This window comes from Pseudonaja textilis, chromosome 2, assembly GCF_049901715.1.
Source record: "Pseudonaja textilis isolate UNSWEBS1 chromosome 2, rPseTex1.2, whole genome shotgun sequence".
NCBI lineage: Eukaryota > Metazoa > Chordata > Lepidosauria > Squamata > Elapidae > Pseudonaja > Pseudonaja textilis.
The window spans coordinates 147,891,933-147,910,567 of NC_141991.1; the positions used below are offsets into that span (position 1 = coordinate 147,891,933).

The 18,635-nt window shown below is 40.5% G+C and overlaps 1 protein-coding gene across 1 annotated transcript in view; it reads right to left on the reverse strand.

The window, feature by feature from the left end:
* Window positions 1-12,026: 12,026 nt before the first annotated feature.
* The window catches only part of KIF17 (kinesin family member 17), a 29,364-nt gene continuing 22,755 nt past the window's right edge, over window positions 12,027-18,635 (reverse strand). The window contains exons 12-14 of the mRNA XM_026711478.2: window positions 17,500-17,567; window positions 15,177-15,297; window positions 12,027-13,658 (exon numbers count right to left, since the gene is read on the reverse strand). Of these exons, the coding sequence (XP_026567263.2) occupies window positions 13,462-13,658; window positions 15,177-15,297; window positions 17,500-17,567 (386 nt within the window). The 3' untranslated portion in view covers window positions 12,027-13,461. The remainder of the gene's footprint in view (window positions 13,659-15,176; window positions 15,298-17,499; window positions 17,568-18,635) is intronic.

Here is an 18,635-nt window from a genome sequence, read left to right on the forward strand (position 1 = left end):
CTGGGAACATTTCTTGCTAGCAGTGCATTGCCCTGAGTTTATTTTCTCAGACAGTGGAACATTCCTGTGATCCTGTGTCTAAAAAAGCCTTTCCTTGCATTTTAATAACTACCGGTAGTTATTTATACTGGCTAGATGTGGTTGTTCATATTTCTTCTTCAAAGCAATTATGGCAACACCCTAAACTATCACTGCTTATACTGTATTCTTCTGACTCTAGCTTAAAATGGGTGCATGAGAATTAAAAGTCTTGCAGTGAGATGGAAGTCAAACAATTTAAATTAATTAATAAACCAAAGACCTGGTAATTAAGTAATCATTGCTTGCGTTAACTTTTTTCCCCACAAATGCAGGATCTGTTTTTTTCAGATCAACCAAGTGGGGTGAGAGTACATGTGGGCTGAGAGAATGACTGGTCCAAAGTCACCCAACTGGTTTTCATGGCTAAGGTGGGGTTAGAATTCACACTCCTGGGTTCTACACTGATGCCTTAACCACTAGACTAAACTGGTTTTCATTTGTTTGCAATAACATACCCATCTCTTATTAATTTCCTCAAAAAAGAGATGATTCTGGCAGCTCTGCATAACAAGTTGCCCTTGCAGAAATATCTCTAACATCAGAGAATGCAGAGGCTCTCTTCTTAAAGACACTGAGGTCATTGAAACAGATGACATGATACACAGCATAGGGGGAAAGATTTGGTACCCCTCCTCCTCCTTCCAAAATGCTTTATATAGAGATGCCTTTGAAGACAATGTGGAAACAGCAATTGAGGTAGTAGTTAACTACAACCCCAATAACCTGTGTAGTGCACATTATATTGGATTATGGTAGTCTTCAGATAGAATCCAAGGTATTAGTTTTATAACACCCTCCATTAGCTTTGGTTCCAGTGATCTTTAGGAGCATCTCCTCAGTATGGAACCTACCTATCCTCTAGTCCATACTCATTCTGGGTCAGGATGTCCATTGTCTCCCATCCAGATGGGATGGGACTAGGGTCTTGGAGACAATGTTATTCTATGGCTGCCCTCTTTTATGCAACAGCCTATCTTGCTCCCCCTCCCACCCAGTTCAATTCTATCCTTTTGGAAAGCTGTGAAAACAAAATTCTTTCAATAGGCCTTTGAGAATTAACAACTGCTATTACTAGGATATGAGTTGGAACCAATGCTATTGATGCCTCAGTTCTTTTGCCAGAGGACAAGGTTTCCTACCTATTTGAGGGTGGGGGAACAGTTTGTATTCTTGTCACAGTTGTGACTCTCCTTAGAGCAGGAGCTCTGAGAAGTGTTCCACATGCCCTTATGGCATGAGTGGTGTATAGTTCAAAGACATGAATGTTTGTGCCTTTTCTATGCAGATGATACCATGCTGCTGGCTGAGAAATTGAGCAATAGACCATATGATCCAGCTACGAGTATGAACTTGCATTTCAACATATCAAGGACAAAGCTGGTGTCATCTGAGGGGTTAATGGGATAGATTATTGCAATTAAATGGCTCCCAACATTAAAATAAGCAGGTTAATTGGTTAGTTGGTGAGTGTTTATTAAAGAAAGGGAAATGGACAGAAAAATCTTAAGGCACACAATTTTTCCTAGTATGTTAGTGTGTTACAACAAATATTGGCAAAAAGAAAAAAAGAAACAGCTGTGCATAACAATGTGCTTTCTCCCAATGTCATGGGAGTCAGGTGTGCCAGAAGAACCATAAAAATAGTTGAATGAAATAGTAATGAAATACTTCGTGGCAAAATAAGAAGATGGATGAACATCAATAGACAGTCAGTGACCAATGCAGGAAAAGTACATGGAGATAGTTTGATCACAGAGAGAGAATAAATTAGACCTGAGTTCACCAACGTTTTCGGCTTTGTGGATAGGCATGGCATAGCAGAGAGGAGATGGTTCCATGTGAGCAGCAGACAAGTGCATTTGTGTTCAGCTCCATTTGCACGAGTGGCAGGCATACGCACTTGCCGCTGACGCAAATGGAGTATGCACGTATGCACTCACCCAATTGAGGATTGCACATGCGCTTGCCGGCTGTTCCCACAGCCCACAGGTTGGGGGCCCCTGAAGATCATCTTGCATTTTTGTTATTTGGTACACACATTAAGAATTGCAAACTGACTTTATCCTAATCAGAATAGTCTTAGGAAAAAAATTAGAATGGGAGAAAGCCAGTGACCCTGTTTCAAGAGGGAACATTTCTTTGATCTGGAAAATCTCATTCTCAGAAGGGTTCTATGGATTAGAAGTTTAGAAGTAGAATTTCCAGAGAGGAATATCTCAACTGATTTCCTAGGAATTTGTGTATTGGCTGCAGATAGTTAAAAGAAATAATAAGAGGGAAAGGGGGTGGACTTATTGACATCCTAAAAAAGAAAACCAGAACAGGTTACAGGAGTAAATATGTGAATGTGATAGAAGCTAGCCACATGTGGACGAATATAGTAAATAGTGTTGGCGTGAACTAAAATGGGATTGGATAGGATAGGTTGGATAGGATAGGATAGGGAGCTGGAAGGGATCTTGGAGGTCTTTTGGTCCAGCCTCCTGCTCAAGCAGGAGAATCTATACAATCTCAGATAAGTGACTGACCAGTCTCTTCTTCAAAACCTCCAGCGATGGAGCACCCACGATTTCTGCAGGCAAGCTGTTCCACTGGTTAATTGTCCTCACTGTTAGAAAGTTTCTCATTAATTCCAGGTTGCTTCTCTCTTTGATCAGTTTCCAACCATTATTTCTTGTTTCCTTTAGATTTAGTTAGATTTCTGCCTTTGGTGTGGCTATATGGAGAAATCTGGGTGACTTGCCTGGAATGAAGAACTCAGCATAAGCAAGCTCTTCTTGAACAACCTGATTCTTAGAAGAACAGAAAAATAAAGACATTGCCATTGTCATTAGTCACAGACTCAGTGATCCCTAGAGACTGGATTTTTTTTTTTTTAAAGTCCCAGTCACAAAGTATATTCACCTCTGAATTCATCTGGTAATATCTGGACCACTACTCTGAAAGAACTGAAGAAGCTTCTTGGATGAGAAGTGAAATGTTTTCAAGAAAAAAACCCCCAAGAAAGTCCAGTTGCCTTTTGAAAAGCACCTTTGGAATAGCTCAGTTCTGAGCAATTAAGAAATAGAGGAATGCTAATCCAAAATGATTTTTTAAAATTTCATTATTCTGTATTCTAAAAAGAGGAAGCTCATTCACAAAGATAACTGACTGTATGCTTTAATGTTGATGAAATCAGCAACTGTTTTGTTTGGGGGAATAAGCAGGGGAAAGAAGTGTGAACAGGAAAGAGAGACTGAGGTACATGCATAAAATATGTAGAAATCTGGGAATATGCCACCCCAATTGTCCCCTATCACCCATATACAAGGGGTATGTGTTTTTTTGCAAGAAAACTTAAGTGGAATAAGTAGTTTAGATATCCCATTGCAAAGCAACAAAATGCAAAAATCAGAAAATCAGTGATGGATATGAAAATACATGATACGCAGATACAGCAATACAGAATGCAGGACACGCAGTTGAAGAGATTCCTTTGCCCCAAGTCCCATAATTCCTCTTTCTATCTTCTTTCTCCTTCTTCTCCTTCCTTCTCTCCTGAGGCATTAACAGCTGAGGGAAATCAGCTTCCCAGTTTCTACCAGTTATGTGAAAGGAATCCCTTCTTCAGCAATAAGAGCCAGCTGTTTTGCATCTAGAAATGGGTATCTCCTTTGTGAGTTGAGGTCTGAATTCTAATGTTTACATCAGATATATTGTGCCTTTCAACAATGAAAGTTTCTTGAAGATTCAAGCTAGGGCTTTCATTTAGGAGACGGCTTTGGATCAAAAATTGATTTCTGCTAAGCTGACCAATTACATATTGCAAAACTGAAGGTCTGTGTTAGTAGAAGCAGATAAGTAGGGAGATGCCAGCAGAAGCTTTATCCCCTCCCATCACCAATTCTTCCCACACTAGATACTCCGTCTTGCCTCCCCACAGCCCAGACAGTCTTCTGGGACAGAAACCTGAACGTTGGCCTTGCAATCAAGAACTGTAAATGTTTACATGTTGCTCATTCCTGATGCGCTGACAGAGGAGAACTGCACATATTTTCTCTCTCTGGGTCTATGCTTGAGGGTTGGAGCTTGGCAATCCAAATTTTCCACTCTTTTTTAATGAATGGGTCAGCAGTTCTGTACCTACCTGCTACCAAAACAATTCAACAGGGGTTTAGGACCATCCCTTCTCAAGAAGAGGCTGGAGCAAGGGGAAAGGACCGCAATGGTTCTTCAGAATACCAACCTGAGGATGAAAGTAGAAGGGACTTCTGCTAGACATTTGTCATGCAGCATTTGACAAGAGGAATGCCATGAATTCCTTCTGTGCTTTCTTCCATTCCTCTCACACAAACATAAACAGAGAAATTAGATTGGATAAAGCTCCTTGGACATGGAACCTCCACAGTAAAGCCTTTAGTTTGGAAGCAGCCTTACAATCAATTGACTATTAAAAATGTTTCAGCCTGGATGTTTTATGAATTCTCCAGAAGATATTGTTACATCAAAAAAGCTAATAATATTTGTGCGTCATTTAGGATTAAAAAAAATCCTCCTGAATCAGTCTAAATGCCAGTCTAAATGGGAGAACGGTTGATTCTGGCATGACTGTGAACAAGTTATTAACATCTCTTGCACAGAGTATCAGTAGTTATCAGAAAATATGTCTGTTAGATGGTTACCATAAATAATGATAGTAAAGCAAAAAGCATGTTCAGGGATCACTGTGATCAACCTGTAAAATCCTACTCTAATGTATAGGTCATTAGAACTTTTCCAAGGGTTCCATTACAGTGTGATAGATTTAAGCAGCTCCCTTTTTGAAGGGTGATTTATGCTCCTCCCTTCCAGATCAAAGGAATGTCATCACACTGGTTCTTTTTTCCTTACTTAAGTGGGACTGTAGACTAGTCTTGGAATCTTTCAAACTGGGCAGCCAATTTCTTTTACAACACATGATATTCTGAAGTTGTTTTTCTTTGTTATGCATGTGTATTCTAAGCAATTAATAGAATCACTTATGGTGCATTCTGGGCACCTTAAAAGTTGACACCTTTTGTCTTTGGCTCCTGTACTTTCTAGAGCAGGGGTCTCCAACCTTGGCAACTTTAAGCCTGGAGGACTTCAACTCCCAGAATTCCCAGCCAGCTTTGCTGGCTGGGAATTCTGGGAGTTGAAGTCCTCCAGGCTTAAAGTTGCCAAGGTTGGAGACCCCTGTTCTAGAGGGCTTCCTTCCCTGGCTTGATACACCTGGACCTTGTTCATTTTAATGAACTGTAATTTTTAAAGAAAAAAACCCTCAGCTTTATTTTTTTTTAATGTAGTCACAGGAACTACCATTTAAATGTGCCTCTAACATGCCAGGCTTTGTGTGGATTTCAGGCCCAGAAAGCCATAAACTATTGGGTCCTGTGGTACCCTAAACCATAAGAAAATAAATCACATTATGCCTTGTATTGCAATAAGCCATATGCAATATGCAATACACAAGGCAAGTTTGGAGATTGCAAAGCTGGTGGTTTAGCTTTCCAACCTTGGTGCTCAGATATGGTATTAATTAAGTAAATGGATTTAATGTATGTGACATTTCCTTTTTTTTATTGCCTGCTTAATTTAAAACTTTCAGCTGACTTTATCTCTTCCTCTCTCTTACATTTCCATCTCATTTCTACTGCCTGTATTGGCTAGGCTTAAAAGCCACAAGCATACTCATGGTAAGATGAAGAAATGGAGACGTGTTTGGATGCAATTGAATGTTCATCTGAGAAGAACCAGAGAGGGAAAAAAAAGTGATGGGCTGGCCCAGTGGAAGCAGAAGCAGGCTGTTTAAAACCCCACTGATTTCACAGGAAGCTTTCAAAGTCAGGCTCTTGTTTTTATATCCTGCTCCCTGGGAATGGAATAAATTCATAAGTGATATGAAGCTGTTGTTGGCTTTAACTATGATTTGTGAAATGATCCACAAGGATCGGGTTCATCCAAGATGAATAGAATAGAATAGAATAGAATAGAATAGAATAGAATAGAATAGAATAGAATAGAATAGAATAACAGAGTTGGAAGGGACCTTGGAGGTCTTCTAGTCCAACCCACTACACCACTTCAGACAAATGGTAATCTTTTTTAAAACTTCCAGTGTTGGAGCATTCACAACTTCTGGAGGCAAGTTGTTCCACAAATGCTTGCCATCGATTGTGGCTTACCAAGTATAATGGCTAGGTTCTTTGTAGCATGCTACTGTCATCCCTAGAGTGATCGGGAGGGTAACAGAAATGGATGATCCAGCACATTGGAGGTTTTCTGCTGGCATAGGATGGAAAACATTTGTTTCATCCCAAAATATCTTGTCTCAATGAGAGGGAGGCTATGTCCTCTGCAAATGATTCGTGGGAATCCTTCTTCAAGCTGATCACTCAGTTATAGTCAAAACTGACGTTTTCTCAATGGTTGTTTAACAATACCATGTCAGTGTCCTCAAAAACTGGGAATTTTCTTTCAGATGTTGAAATAGAATATTGGTCAGAAAATGGAAGAGTTATATCCTGTAAGTAGTAGGAGTGCAGAGGCAAAAAAAAGGACCAGGACAGGTTTGACTGCAGAGAGGTTTGAGTTGGCCACTGGTGAAGCATCATATAACGCAATGGCTTCATCAGAAAATCTGACGTATGCTTTCATAGATATGCCCCTTGCTGTAGAGAAGCTCATTTGCAGGATCCAATCCGGGCCAGTCATCAGGTTCAGAGGTTTAGTCTTCTGAGCTTTTTGATTCATGCTGGAGTCCATCCTCACAAGTCCATAGATGTGCCTTCGTTTGTAAGTTCATTTGCCTCCAACATGCTCTGCATAAGCATCTACAAATGTGGCAGCTTTTACAAGTACACCAGATAGCCAAATGGACTCTCACCTAAGGGAAAATAAATTTCCTCTTAGAAATTCTTGCCTCCTGAGAGTGGGGAAAGCTTAACAAGGCAATGCATATTTGCAGTTTTAATGTTGCTGGTGTAGAAATTGTGTACCTCCAGCTGAAATGTCAATTTCTGCTGTGTAGCACTCACATCACACAAAAAATAATAATCATGGAGCACATGAGTTCACATTCTCATTCCCCAATGGAAATTGGCTGCTAAAAGTCAATATGTTGCCAAAGCTTTCTGTTTGTTGTGTTGAAATACAGCAGAGAAACTAGGGAACAACTTTCATACAACATGTCAAATCTTCAGGACAGAGTGTGGCATGGATTGGGTAACTGCTCCTTGCTGATACAGGTCAAGAAGTAGCCCAAATGGGTTAAGCTCTAGTAGGCTGCTGGCAGACAGATAGATGTGTCTTTTATTCAACAAAGAAGTACAATGCTGGAGGCTCACCCTCTTGTGTACCAGAGCCTTTGAGGGCACTACTATGTGCTTTCAATTTCTAGTTCTTTATAAGAAAGGCAATGAATGAATGGAGGAGGGCGCAAACTAAAAATATGCGGTTGGGTTCCAGGAAAGAATATTCCAACCTTACTCTGACTTTCTTCAGAATTAGCTGCTGGAACTGCCAGCATGGATCTTAATGTGACTCCCTTGCCAGTTTCAAATTATTGCAGTGTTTTGCTCAACTCATGCCCAGTTTTCTATCCTGATGTGATGTTTGCTTTGCTTCCAGAGCTTTTAAAATGATAACAGTTATGCATTTGTAATGCATAATACAGTATATAAATTAAGAAACCACGCGTACTGTAACTTGTTTTTACTATTAGCAATGCTTATTGAACAATTTGATGAACAACCTTTACCAACACTTGTAGTTTACAATTCTTCCTGCACTTTTATCAAGGTATTTTTTAAACAGTGATAATGGAGTATAAATTACTATGTTCAATTATTCAATTATTTTTAAAATACTATCTTTGCAGCCTGATCTATTTTAAAAAGATGTTGACAGGACAGAATAACAGTACTTGTAACAGGGAGCCCATTTCCATAATTATGGCATTCTTCAGGTTCTTGACTATTTTGACTAAATAGCTCCAACAAAGAATGTTGGAATGCTACAAGGCTGTGAAATGAATCAGCTAGACTAGCCAGTGTAAGACACAAATATCGCATCACACTTGTACTATAAAATCTGGTCTGGTGGGGTAACAATTTGCTTTCTAAATACAAATTAGAGTGCTAATAATTTTTAAGCTTTTGATATACAGTACTTAGGACTTAACTAAGGAAATGTCTTCCCCATTATGAATCTGCCTATATGTTAAACAGAATACCAGAGATTACTACTTGTCTCGCCTTCTGGTGGTTTGGAAAACAGGCTGACCCCTCTTCTCTGTGGCAGCCCCTCAAATATTGAAATACTGCTATCTTGTCACTCCTACTTCTTTTCACTAGACTAGACATACCCAGTTTCTGGAATTTAGCCTCTAACTCCAAAAAGAAGTCCAAATGAAAAGCTGTCACGTTCTCTTTCCTTATAATATCACTAAGCATCTATTCCTAACATCAGTTTTCGGCCCAGACCATAAGGAGACCTAACCCTAATCCCAACCCTAAACATGCGTTAATTTTCATTTGAAAGAGATCTTCCCATGTAATATACAGTGTTCAAAAAAAAAAAAAGGTCTGATCATAAAGATGTCACGTTCTCTTTCCTTATAATACCACTAAGAATCCATACCTAACTTCAGCTTTCAGGAGAGACCCCAAGGGGATCTAACCCTAACCTTACTTTAATTCTCACTGTGAGAGGAATTTTTCTATGTAACATACTGTGCTCCAAAAAGAAGGCCAAACGAAAAGCTGTCACATTCTCTTTCCTTATAATATTACTAAGCACCCATTCCTAACATCAGTTTACTGCCCAGACAACAAAGCAGACCTAACCTAACTCTAGCCCTCACCATAACCCTAGTTTTATTTTCATTGTGAATGGGATTTTCCTATGTAATTTACTGTGCTTCAAAAAAAAAAAATCCAAATGAAAAACTGTCACATTGTCTTTTATTATAATATCACTCAGAATATGTACCTAACATCAGTTTTCAGACCAGACACCAAGGAGAAGTTAACCTAACCCTAATGTAACACAAACCCCAATCCTAATCCTACTTTTATTTTCATTTTGATTGGATTCCCATGTAATGTACTGTGCTCCAAAAAGAAGTCCAAACTAAAAGCTGTGACATTGTCTTTCTATATAATACCATTAAGAATCCATACCTAATATTAATTTTTAGGCAGGCCCCAAGGAGACCCAACCCTAACCCCAATCCCAACCCTAAACATGGCTTAATTTTCATTTGAAAGGGATTTTCCCATGTAATATACTCCAAAAAGAAGTCTCGACAAAAAGCTGTCAGATTATCTTTCCTTAGAATACCACTAAGCATCTATCCCTAACATACATTTATGGCCCAGACCCCAAGCAGTCCTAACCCTAAAACTATCCCCAACCATAACCCTAGTTTTATTTTCATTGTCAATGAAATTTCCCTTTGTAATTTACTGTGCTTCCTCTAAAAAGAAGTCCATACAAAAAGCTGCCATGTTCTCTTTCCTTATAATACCATTAAGTATGTATCCCTAATATCAATTTTCAGGCCAGACCCCAAGGAGACTAACCCTAATCCTAATCTAAGCCTATGGCCAACCCTAATCCTACTTTAATTTTCATTGTGAATGCAATTTTCCCATGTAATTTACTGTGCTCAAAAATGTAATCTGAATGAAAAACTTTCACATGCTCTTTTCTTATAACACCATTAGGAATATATCCCTAACATCAGGTTCTAGTCCAGACCCCCAAGGAGACCTAACTCCTAACTCTAATCCCTAATCCTTTATAATTCCATTAAAAATTTATACCTACCATCAGTTTTCACACTAAACTCCAAGGATACATAACCCTAACTCCAACCCTAATCCTATTTTTATTGTCATTATGAATGAGATTTTCCCATGTAATTTACTGTGATTGAAAAAGAAGTCCAAATGAAAAGCTGCCATGTTCTCTTTCCTTATAATACCACTAAGAATTTATGCCTAACATCAGTTTTCAGGCCAGACCCCAAGGAGACCTATCCCTATCCCTAATCTAACCCTAAGGCCAACTCTAATCCTACTTTAATTTTCATTGTGAATGGGATTTTCCCATGTAATTTACTGTGCTTGAAATTGTAGTCTGAATGAAAAGCTGTCATATTCTCTTTCCTTAGAATACCATTAGGAATCTATCCCTAACATCAGGTGTCAGCCGAGACCCCAAGGAGACCTTACTTTAACCCTAATCTCAACCCTAATCCTACTTTAATTTTCACTGTGAATGGGATTTTTCCATGTAATGTACTGTGCTCCAAAAAGAAGTCCAAAAGAAAAACTGTCATGTTCTCTTTCCTTATAACACCACTAAGAATCTATCCCTAACATCTGTTTTTGGCCCAGAGCCCCAAGGAGACATGACCCTAACCCTAGCTCCAACCCTCCTCCTATTTTTATTGTCACTGTGAATGAAATTTTCCCATGTAATTCACTGTGCTTCAATAAGAAGTCCCAACAAAAAGCTGTCATTTTCTTTTATTATAATACCACTTAGAATTTATCCATAATATCAGTTTTTGGCCCAGACTCTAGGAAGACCTAAACCCTAACCCCGTCCTTAATCCTATTTTAATTTTCATTGTGAATGGGATCTTCCCATGTAATATACTGTGCTCTGAAAAGAAATCTGAACCCAAAGCTGTCACATTCGCTTTCCTTATAATACTATAATACTTATAATAATATAAAGAAGCTACTGCTAACATGAGCTTTCGTCCAAGACCATAAGGAGACTTAACCCCAACCCTAACCCTTACCCTAGTTTAATTTTCATTTTGAAGGAGATTTTCTGATGCATTTTGCTGTGCTTCCAAAATGAATTCCAAAGGAAAAGCTGTCACATTCGCTTTCCTTATAATACCACTAAGCATCAATCCCTAACACCAGCTTTTGGCCAAGATCTCAAGAAGACCTAACCAGAACCCTGCCTTTTTTAAGCAACTGAGCCTAACAGATTTTATACACCTTGAGGCTGGCTTTGGATGGTGTTGTAAGAAGGGGAGAAAAAAACTTTAGCTCAATGGAAGACCCAAGCCTGTTTCACTCAACAGGCTCCGGCTAAGATGAAGGCAATGTCTTGAGGACACAATAGAAAAGGAGATATTTTGTTACAGCATCTTTGTGTTGTTGTTAGGTGAAATGGAGAAAGCCCTCAAGCATTTTGTATCTTCTATCTTTGTTTTCATTCTAATGAAAAAATAGCGGTACAATGTTATTTCAATGAGTAATGATACGGTAGAACCTCAGTATTAACTTTGCAACACCGAGATCTCAAATTTTAATGCAACACCGAGATCTCAAATTTTGATAGTATACCCCACTGAATTAGAAAGCCCTCAGGAACCCCTTATTGTATCCTATTTATTCTTGGCTTACAGCAGTAACTTTGTCATAGCAATTCAATGACTGTTTTGGTTGGGCGAGTTACCAAGACAAATTCCTTGTGTATCCAATCACACTTGGGCAATAAAGAATTCTATTCTATTCTATTCTATTCTATTCTATTCTATTCTATTCTATTCTATTCTATTCTATTCTATTCTATTCTATTCTATTCTATTCCATTCCATTCCATTTCATTCCATTCCATTCCATTCTATTCCTCTTCAACGAGGACATTTGTCTCTTCCCAAAGACTAGCCAGGGCAGATGCCTTGTGCTGCTAAGAATGTTCTGGGAGTTGGTGCTCCCAATCTGGGTGGGCAAGAGGAGAAAGATGTCATTATGAGCACTACATATTTGGGGTAAAATGTGAGAAACCCCTAAAATTGGCAAAGACGGTATCTCCTTCCCTGTTGGCTTCTTCTTTCAGGTCATCAAAAGAGCAACCTTGTTGGATGACTGCCAGCCATAGGCCACCTTGGGCTGTGAAGCAATCAAGCTGAAGTTGTCTTAACAGACCATTTATTATGTTCAGGGGAAAGATGAATGTGAACAAATCAATAATACAGAGCAGTTTCTAAAAGTAAAATGTGGACCCCACAATAATGGCAGCAATACTGATTCCCCCTCCCCCCCAAACACCCTTGATCTATTATTCTCAGCTGGTGAACTATTGTGTAAATCGGAAGCTTGTGTTTTGCTGCTGGCTATGCAACTTGAGTCAGACTGGCCTTTCCAGCTTCCTCTGGTTGGCTGAGAAGAAAGTGGTGGCTGAGACGTGGCAGTAGTGCTGCTGTTGCTAGAGCTTTGTTTTTTTTTCTTGCTATAGCGGGGAAGGCAGTAGGCAGATTCCAGGCTGAAGTGATCTCAGGTTACAGAAGAAATATGGAAAATAGTATTTGGAGAGTTCAGGATGGCTACATTAAGGCTTTCATAAAAAAGAATGCGCTGTGGTACCCAAGTGCCAAACCCCAATGAGACGTATGTTTTATGGAAAGATCTGAGTAGGATGATTTGGGAAAGGATTATTAGGTAAAGTCCAAGTCCTCTTTCTCCCACTTATTTCTTCCCTCAGGTAAGAGCCATTCTATATAGATGAATGAAGCAGAATCACTAAGAGGTGCCAGAATGAACAGGAAGAACAAGAACATCTGCTGAAGGACAACCAGAGCCAGCGCCTCCTGTCCTTCCACGTTCTCATGCAATTGGCTTGGGGCGGTAATTCTTGGACACTCATCCTTAGGTCTCCACCCTAGATCATCAGTGCACTTACATTTTGCCAGGCAATTACAATTGCCCTCTTGGAAATAATAATCACCATTCACTCTTCACCCACAACCTGAATTAAACAGCTTTAGTTCCATCCATTTTTTAAGCCAAGTTCCCAGTCTCCTCAAGAAGTCTTCTCTTCTTGAGAGGTGCCTCATTTCCCAGCCTTCCATTTAAGCTGAGGAAGCAACTTGTCTGTCCTCTCATTCTTCCCGTGAATTCCAAAAGGAGAGCAGAGCCAGCAGATAAAAGTGAGCAGGGAAGCCAGTGAGGTGTCCGGCTATCTTGCAGCTTCCAGGGACTTCTGGCAAAAGAGAAGGGAAATGCAGGAGGTGATGGCATGGGAAGGAGAGAAACTTATGGCCAGGAACTTTCACTCCATGTCTTCCGGGACTATTTCCCTTCCTGTTGCTGGGTAGAGCAGTGATTTGGAGAGGAAGCACTTTCACGTGACTACAAAGGAATGGGTTGTGACATGGGGTGCCAGTCCCAACTTGAACATGGAGAGCTGATCAGATGAATGGTCTTTAGGAAGCACCTTTTAATAGCTTTCACTCTTCCCAAATGGGAAAGAAAAGCCTTGAGTTCTTGGAACTTCAGCATTGACCATCAACAGGATGCCAGTGAAGGAGAGCGAGTTATTGGCCAGCAGGCAGACAACACCTCCATCAAGTCAGAGGGGGTCACCATTCAGGTTGTTCCTGCTTTTCTTGCGTTTTGTCCTGGCTGAAGGGGAGGGGAAGTCCAGAGATTCCAGGCGGAAGGGGCGTGGCTGAGGCATCTCCACTGTTTGGGCAGAAGGAATAGATATCAGGCTGGAAGTCAGCATGGAAGTGCTGTTGTTCAGTAAAGGAGGTGAGTTGTGGGAAACTGTAGAGGGGGGAAAAACAAAAACAAAAAGAGGAGTTTAATTTCAGGAATACCAACAACAAAACCTCATTGTCCATTCTCCCCAGGAGAAATTTATCCAAATGTCTTGCAACAATGCTCTATGTTCAGCTTGTGTGCAAAGACTTTTTAAAATTTCTGTACAATTATGTAATACATACAGGCAGTCCTCAATTAAGAATAGTAAATGGGGCTGGAATTTCTGTCGCTAAACAACATGGTCATAAAGTGCAATGCCACATGACTTAGCAACAGCAACCCCAGGAGTCCCTCTTGTTACTGTCATTATCTGAATCCCACCAGTTGTTAAGTGACAACCCACCCCAATCTAAGCCATTCTAGGTTGGCCCCTCCCAGCTCCGGGCCTCAGAAAGACAAGAAGCTCCCTCCTCTTGAATTCCTCCCCCCACCATTCCCTTCCCTATTTTCCCTTTTGGCCACCCTGCACAGCCATCTGCCACCACCTCCAGGTCTTACTTCAATCCCCGTGCTGCTGCTGAGAAGCCCCATTCCATGGCCAGCCACCCCAGTGCCACAGCACAAAGTCCCAGCTTCGCCTGCTCTCCTGCATTCTGCAGATCTTGTTGTTTCCAGTTGACCTCCGGCCATTTTCCTCCTGATGCCAAAAAAGCATAGAGGGCATGGCCCATTGCCAGTCAGGACTTCTTCCTGAGGCCCGTAGTTGCCATTCCCCAAACTGCGTGCCAGGTTTTGGTGATGTTTTAGAGGGCGGGAAGGAGGGTGGTGGCTCAGAAATCTTCCAAAGTCTTTCTGATCATGGCAGGCCTTGAGGAGAGCAGGGAGGCTGGGAGGGATGGTTCTTTGTGCTGTGGTGCTGGGATGGCAGGCTACGGCGTAGGCCTTGAGGCAGCATTTTGGTGGCGACAGTGCTAGAGCTGAGGTAGGGTGGTGGCAGCCAACTGAGACTGCTCTGCCTCTGTTTCAGTCCAAGTGGCACCCCTGCCAAGGAATACCAATATGCAGGGTGGTGAAAAGAGCAATGGGGGGGAGGAAATAGGTGGGTGGGGGGAGTCGAAGTGCCCCTGCAGTCATAAATGAGGCAAGCTGCCAAGGGCCTCAATGTCGATCCTGTCACTGTGAGGGCACTGCAATGGCTACAACTTCAGGGACCAAGCTTAAGAGCCATTCATTCAGTGCTACTGAAACTTCGAACACTTGTTGAACAAAAGGTGATTAAGCGAGGACTACTTGTGATGAAGAATGGAATAGTTTAAACAATAATGTGGAATTGCTATAGTGATTTCTTAGGCCTCCCACAAAGAGACAAAATCTGCCAATATTGGGGACAGAGAAAATGATTTCTTTCTCCAAAGCAGAAATGTTAAGGGAGAAAAATAAATTTCTCTCTTTAGATGCCTCTGAGATTCTGATCACTGAAATTGTAGCCCTGTTCTGTAAAATTTGTCGACATGCATGAGATGCTATTGAGAAGGCAGTTTCCAAGTGGGAAAAAAATAAGGATCACATGAAGGGATTTACCTAGGCTCTTCATGGGGTCAGCATTCAGAATCTGGCTGGCTCGTTTTGAGCGGAAGTAATTACTGGCAATATTTTCACTGTCACTCTTACTCAGCATCATCTTGTAGCGGTCTTCTTCTGGCTGGGGACAAAGACAAGGGACTAGAGTACCAGTTTATCCTCCTTCAGTTCAAGGAGAATCACAGTTCTAATTTTTAAAAACCAAGACTCAGATTTCAGCTGACTTGAGATCTCTGCCTTAACTTTTCAAGCTCTAATTTATTCTGCTATACCACTTCCCAATGAGAAAGTAATGGCAGTTAGTAGAGGAACTAGAAACTGTTCATTGATTACATGGTAATCTGCCCTGAAAGATTACTATTAATTTTTATAATAGATATATCATGATAATATATTTGTTACTTATATTTATTACACTCCAGAACAGCAATTCAAAGTGCCAGAGCTACATTTTATATTCGGTCTGCTGCAGCCCAACAGATGTGAAAGACAGATGTAAAAACAGAGGGAATAGTCTTTATCTAGAACTGATTCACATGTTTTGCTGGGTTGAGGTACTTTGTCCCCTGCTAATATACAGTATTTCCTACCTCATCCCTTTTTGGCTTTCTGAGATTGCAAATGTTCAGCCTTGAAAGAGTTGGCCATGGAACCAGCAAGCAGAAGTTAGAGGCTGTAAGATTTAATAAGGGAAGACAACCAACCACATCAACCCAAAGCTACCGCTATTACCATAGAAGTGTCTGGTAACCAAAAGGAGGCAGCAATATCTGGTTCTGGTAAATATAAGGATGATAATAGCAATCAATCTCAGCCCTCAGTTTCCCCACTAAAATCTTCTTCCAATAATCAAGACAAGACAAAGGCTGGGAATACTGGATCCACCCTTTTGTTCTTTATAAAAGGGAAGAGTTCTCTCTTGAAGCAAATCCTCCCAAGTTTATTTTTCATTTTCTCAAGATTCTTTGCTCTGAGGAAAAGCAGTTGGGGAAAAAAGCTGCCCACCAACAAGAATTCACTGATTATGGTGTGGGAAGTTCGCCCCACCCCCACCAACTCAAGAATGAAATTATATTTTTCCAAAGGAGAAATGGAGAAATATGTTCTTAAAAGCAGAAAGCAGCCCCAGCCTTTCTTAATAGCCTCCGCAAAGGCCTGAAGTCTTTAGAAATGGGTATTTTGTGCCCATTAAGAAATCCAGGCCAATCTATTCATAAACAAAATATCTTCAGCTCCAGGTGATGGGATTAAGGACAGGACATGACTTAAACTCCATTCATTGAGAAAAGTGGAAACAATACCGGTCCATTAAGAGAGGCAGGCTAGGGGTAATAGATAACAGGATAAATTAAATTACACATGCCTGATAAATTCAATTACACATGCCTTAGGACCAAAGAAACCGATAATTAAGACCCATTGTGAGCCTTTGCAAAACAAGTAAAACCAATCAATAAAAGCACATAAAGCAAACTTCAAAATTACAAAATACTGTAAACTGTATAAAAATCCTTGCACTCATCAAGCTAATTTATCAGCTGTCCCAGAACCGCATGCTGTTGCTGGTCCCGCTCATCAATAAATAAGCCTCCTTTCCTAAGCAGCTAGCCTCCATTTTATTTCCAGCGCCTCTCTCCCGCCTTGGAACTGAACCAGGTAGATTTTTCTTCCAACAATGTATTATGTGGATACGCAAGACATGTTAGGAACTGAAGTGTTGCTTATGTTTGTAGAAGCATTTCTGAGAGTGTAATTGGACTTGAGCAAGGGATAGCACTAATTATAATAAAAAAATATTTATTTTAGGAATTGCAGGTAGTTCTTGATTTACACCTACAATTGAGCTCCAAATTTCCATTGCTAATTTTGATGATGCGGCCAGGGGGATGCTGCAATGGTTAAATAAGTGAAAAAACTGGTCATAAATAACCTTTTTCAGTGCCCCTGTAACTTCGAGCAGTCAAACAAATGGTTGTAAATTGAGGACTATCTATACAGAGATTGATAAAACCTAATAACTGCCTAACCAAATCCTATCAGGAGAGGGGTCAGAAAATACCAGTGCTATGAGTGTATGCTTGCACACATGTAGACCTGGAAGGTAAAATAGAAGGAAATGGCTTCAGATTAGCAGTCTCTTAAACTAAAAGCAGGCAGGGTGACAAAGAGAGGATACAGAATGAATCCTTAACTCTCCATCTACACCCTAGTGCCCCCTTGTGGTCAATAGGTCATGAAATACCGAAGAGACAGTGCCACTGAACGTGGACCTCCAAGAAACACATACAACTTATTAGGTGCTGAGCACCCTTTTTCAACTTACCACTGTCACCGTCTCCCCATTCTCTGAATTCTTCTTTCCTGCCTTAGTCAGTGACAATGATGAAACTGCTGTAAAAAACAACAACAGCAAGAGTGGCTCTCAACTACTTTAAAAGTGCCATATCAGCACCCAAGGCCTATATTGTGCCATTTGACAGGGGGCAAGGACATCCAGTGGACACAACTCTCCCCCCCGCCAGCTCCAGTTTACCCTTTGAATAGTTTTAGAGTATTTTACCATTACACAAACTTTAAAATGCTGCAAAGCAAAGCACCATTTTCTGTTTCTAAGAAAGAGATCTGTGTTCCCTAAGGACAATCCGTGCTTTTGGGAATAGGCCTTCCTGAACAGAAGTAGAAATAGAAGGTGTGAGACATCATGATACTGGCCCTAGAGGGCTAGAGAAGAGAGCGCACTGTTTAGTTTGCCTTCTTGTAAATGGCAATAGAGGCGACAGCAGGGATTTTCTGAATGTTCGGAAGCTATTAAAGGCTATTCTAGGCTTTGGCGTGGAGTGATGGTTCAGCCCCTGCTGGATTGGTGGTGGTGTGTGTGTGTGCTTTATCTGTTATCTTTGGGCCATCCATGATCTCTTTTTGACTTTTCTGCTTTTTCTTACGTTTAATTCCAAGTCACCCAGTCTTGTCAATCAGGCAGTCTTTAAACTGGATGGGTAAAGGGGATGGCTAGATAAAGAAATAGGGAATGCCACTTGCTGGGTTATAAAAATAGGACTTTAACTATGCTCAGACATAAGCATATGGCAAATAAAATAAAAATGCTAAACTACGCTAAAGGCTCTCCTAATTGTTACCACTCATGGTGACAGATTTCCAGTTTTATTTCATTCCAGTTCCTGGCCTGTCTTTTTAATAATTATTATTATTATTTGAATAAATCCTACCTGACTAGATTGACTTAAATCACAGTTTACACCTTCAATGGCTACACTCATCCAGCAAACCAAGCCAAAGCCAGGCAGTTCATATTTGGGATTAGCATAGAGGTAATTCTCGATTTACGACCACAATTGACCCCAACATTTCTGTTGTTAACTGAGGCATTTCTTAAGCGATTTTTGCCCCATTGTGAACTTTCTTGCCAGAGTTGTTAAGTAGATCACTCCAGTGATTAAG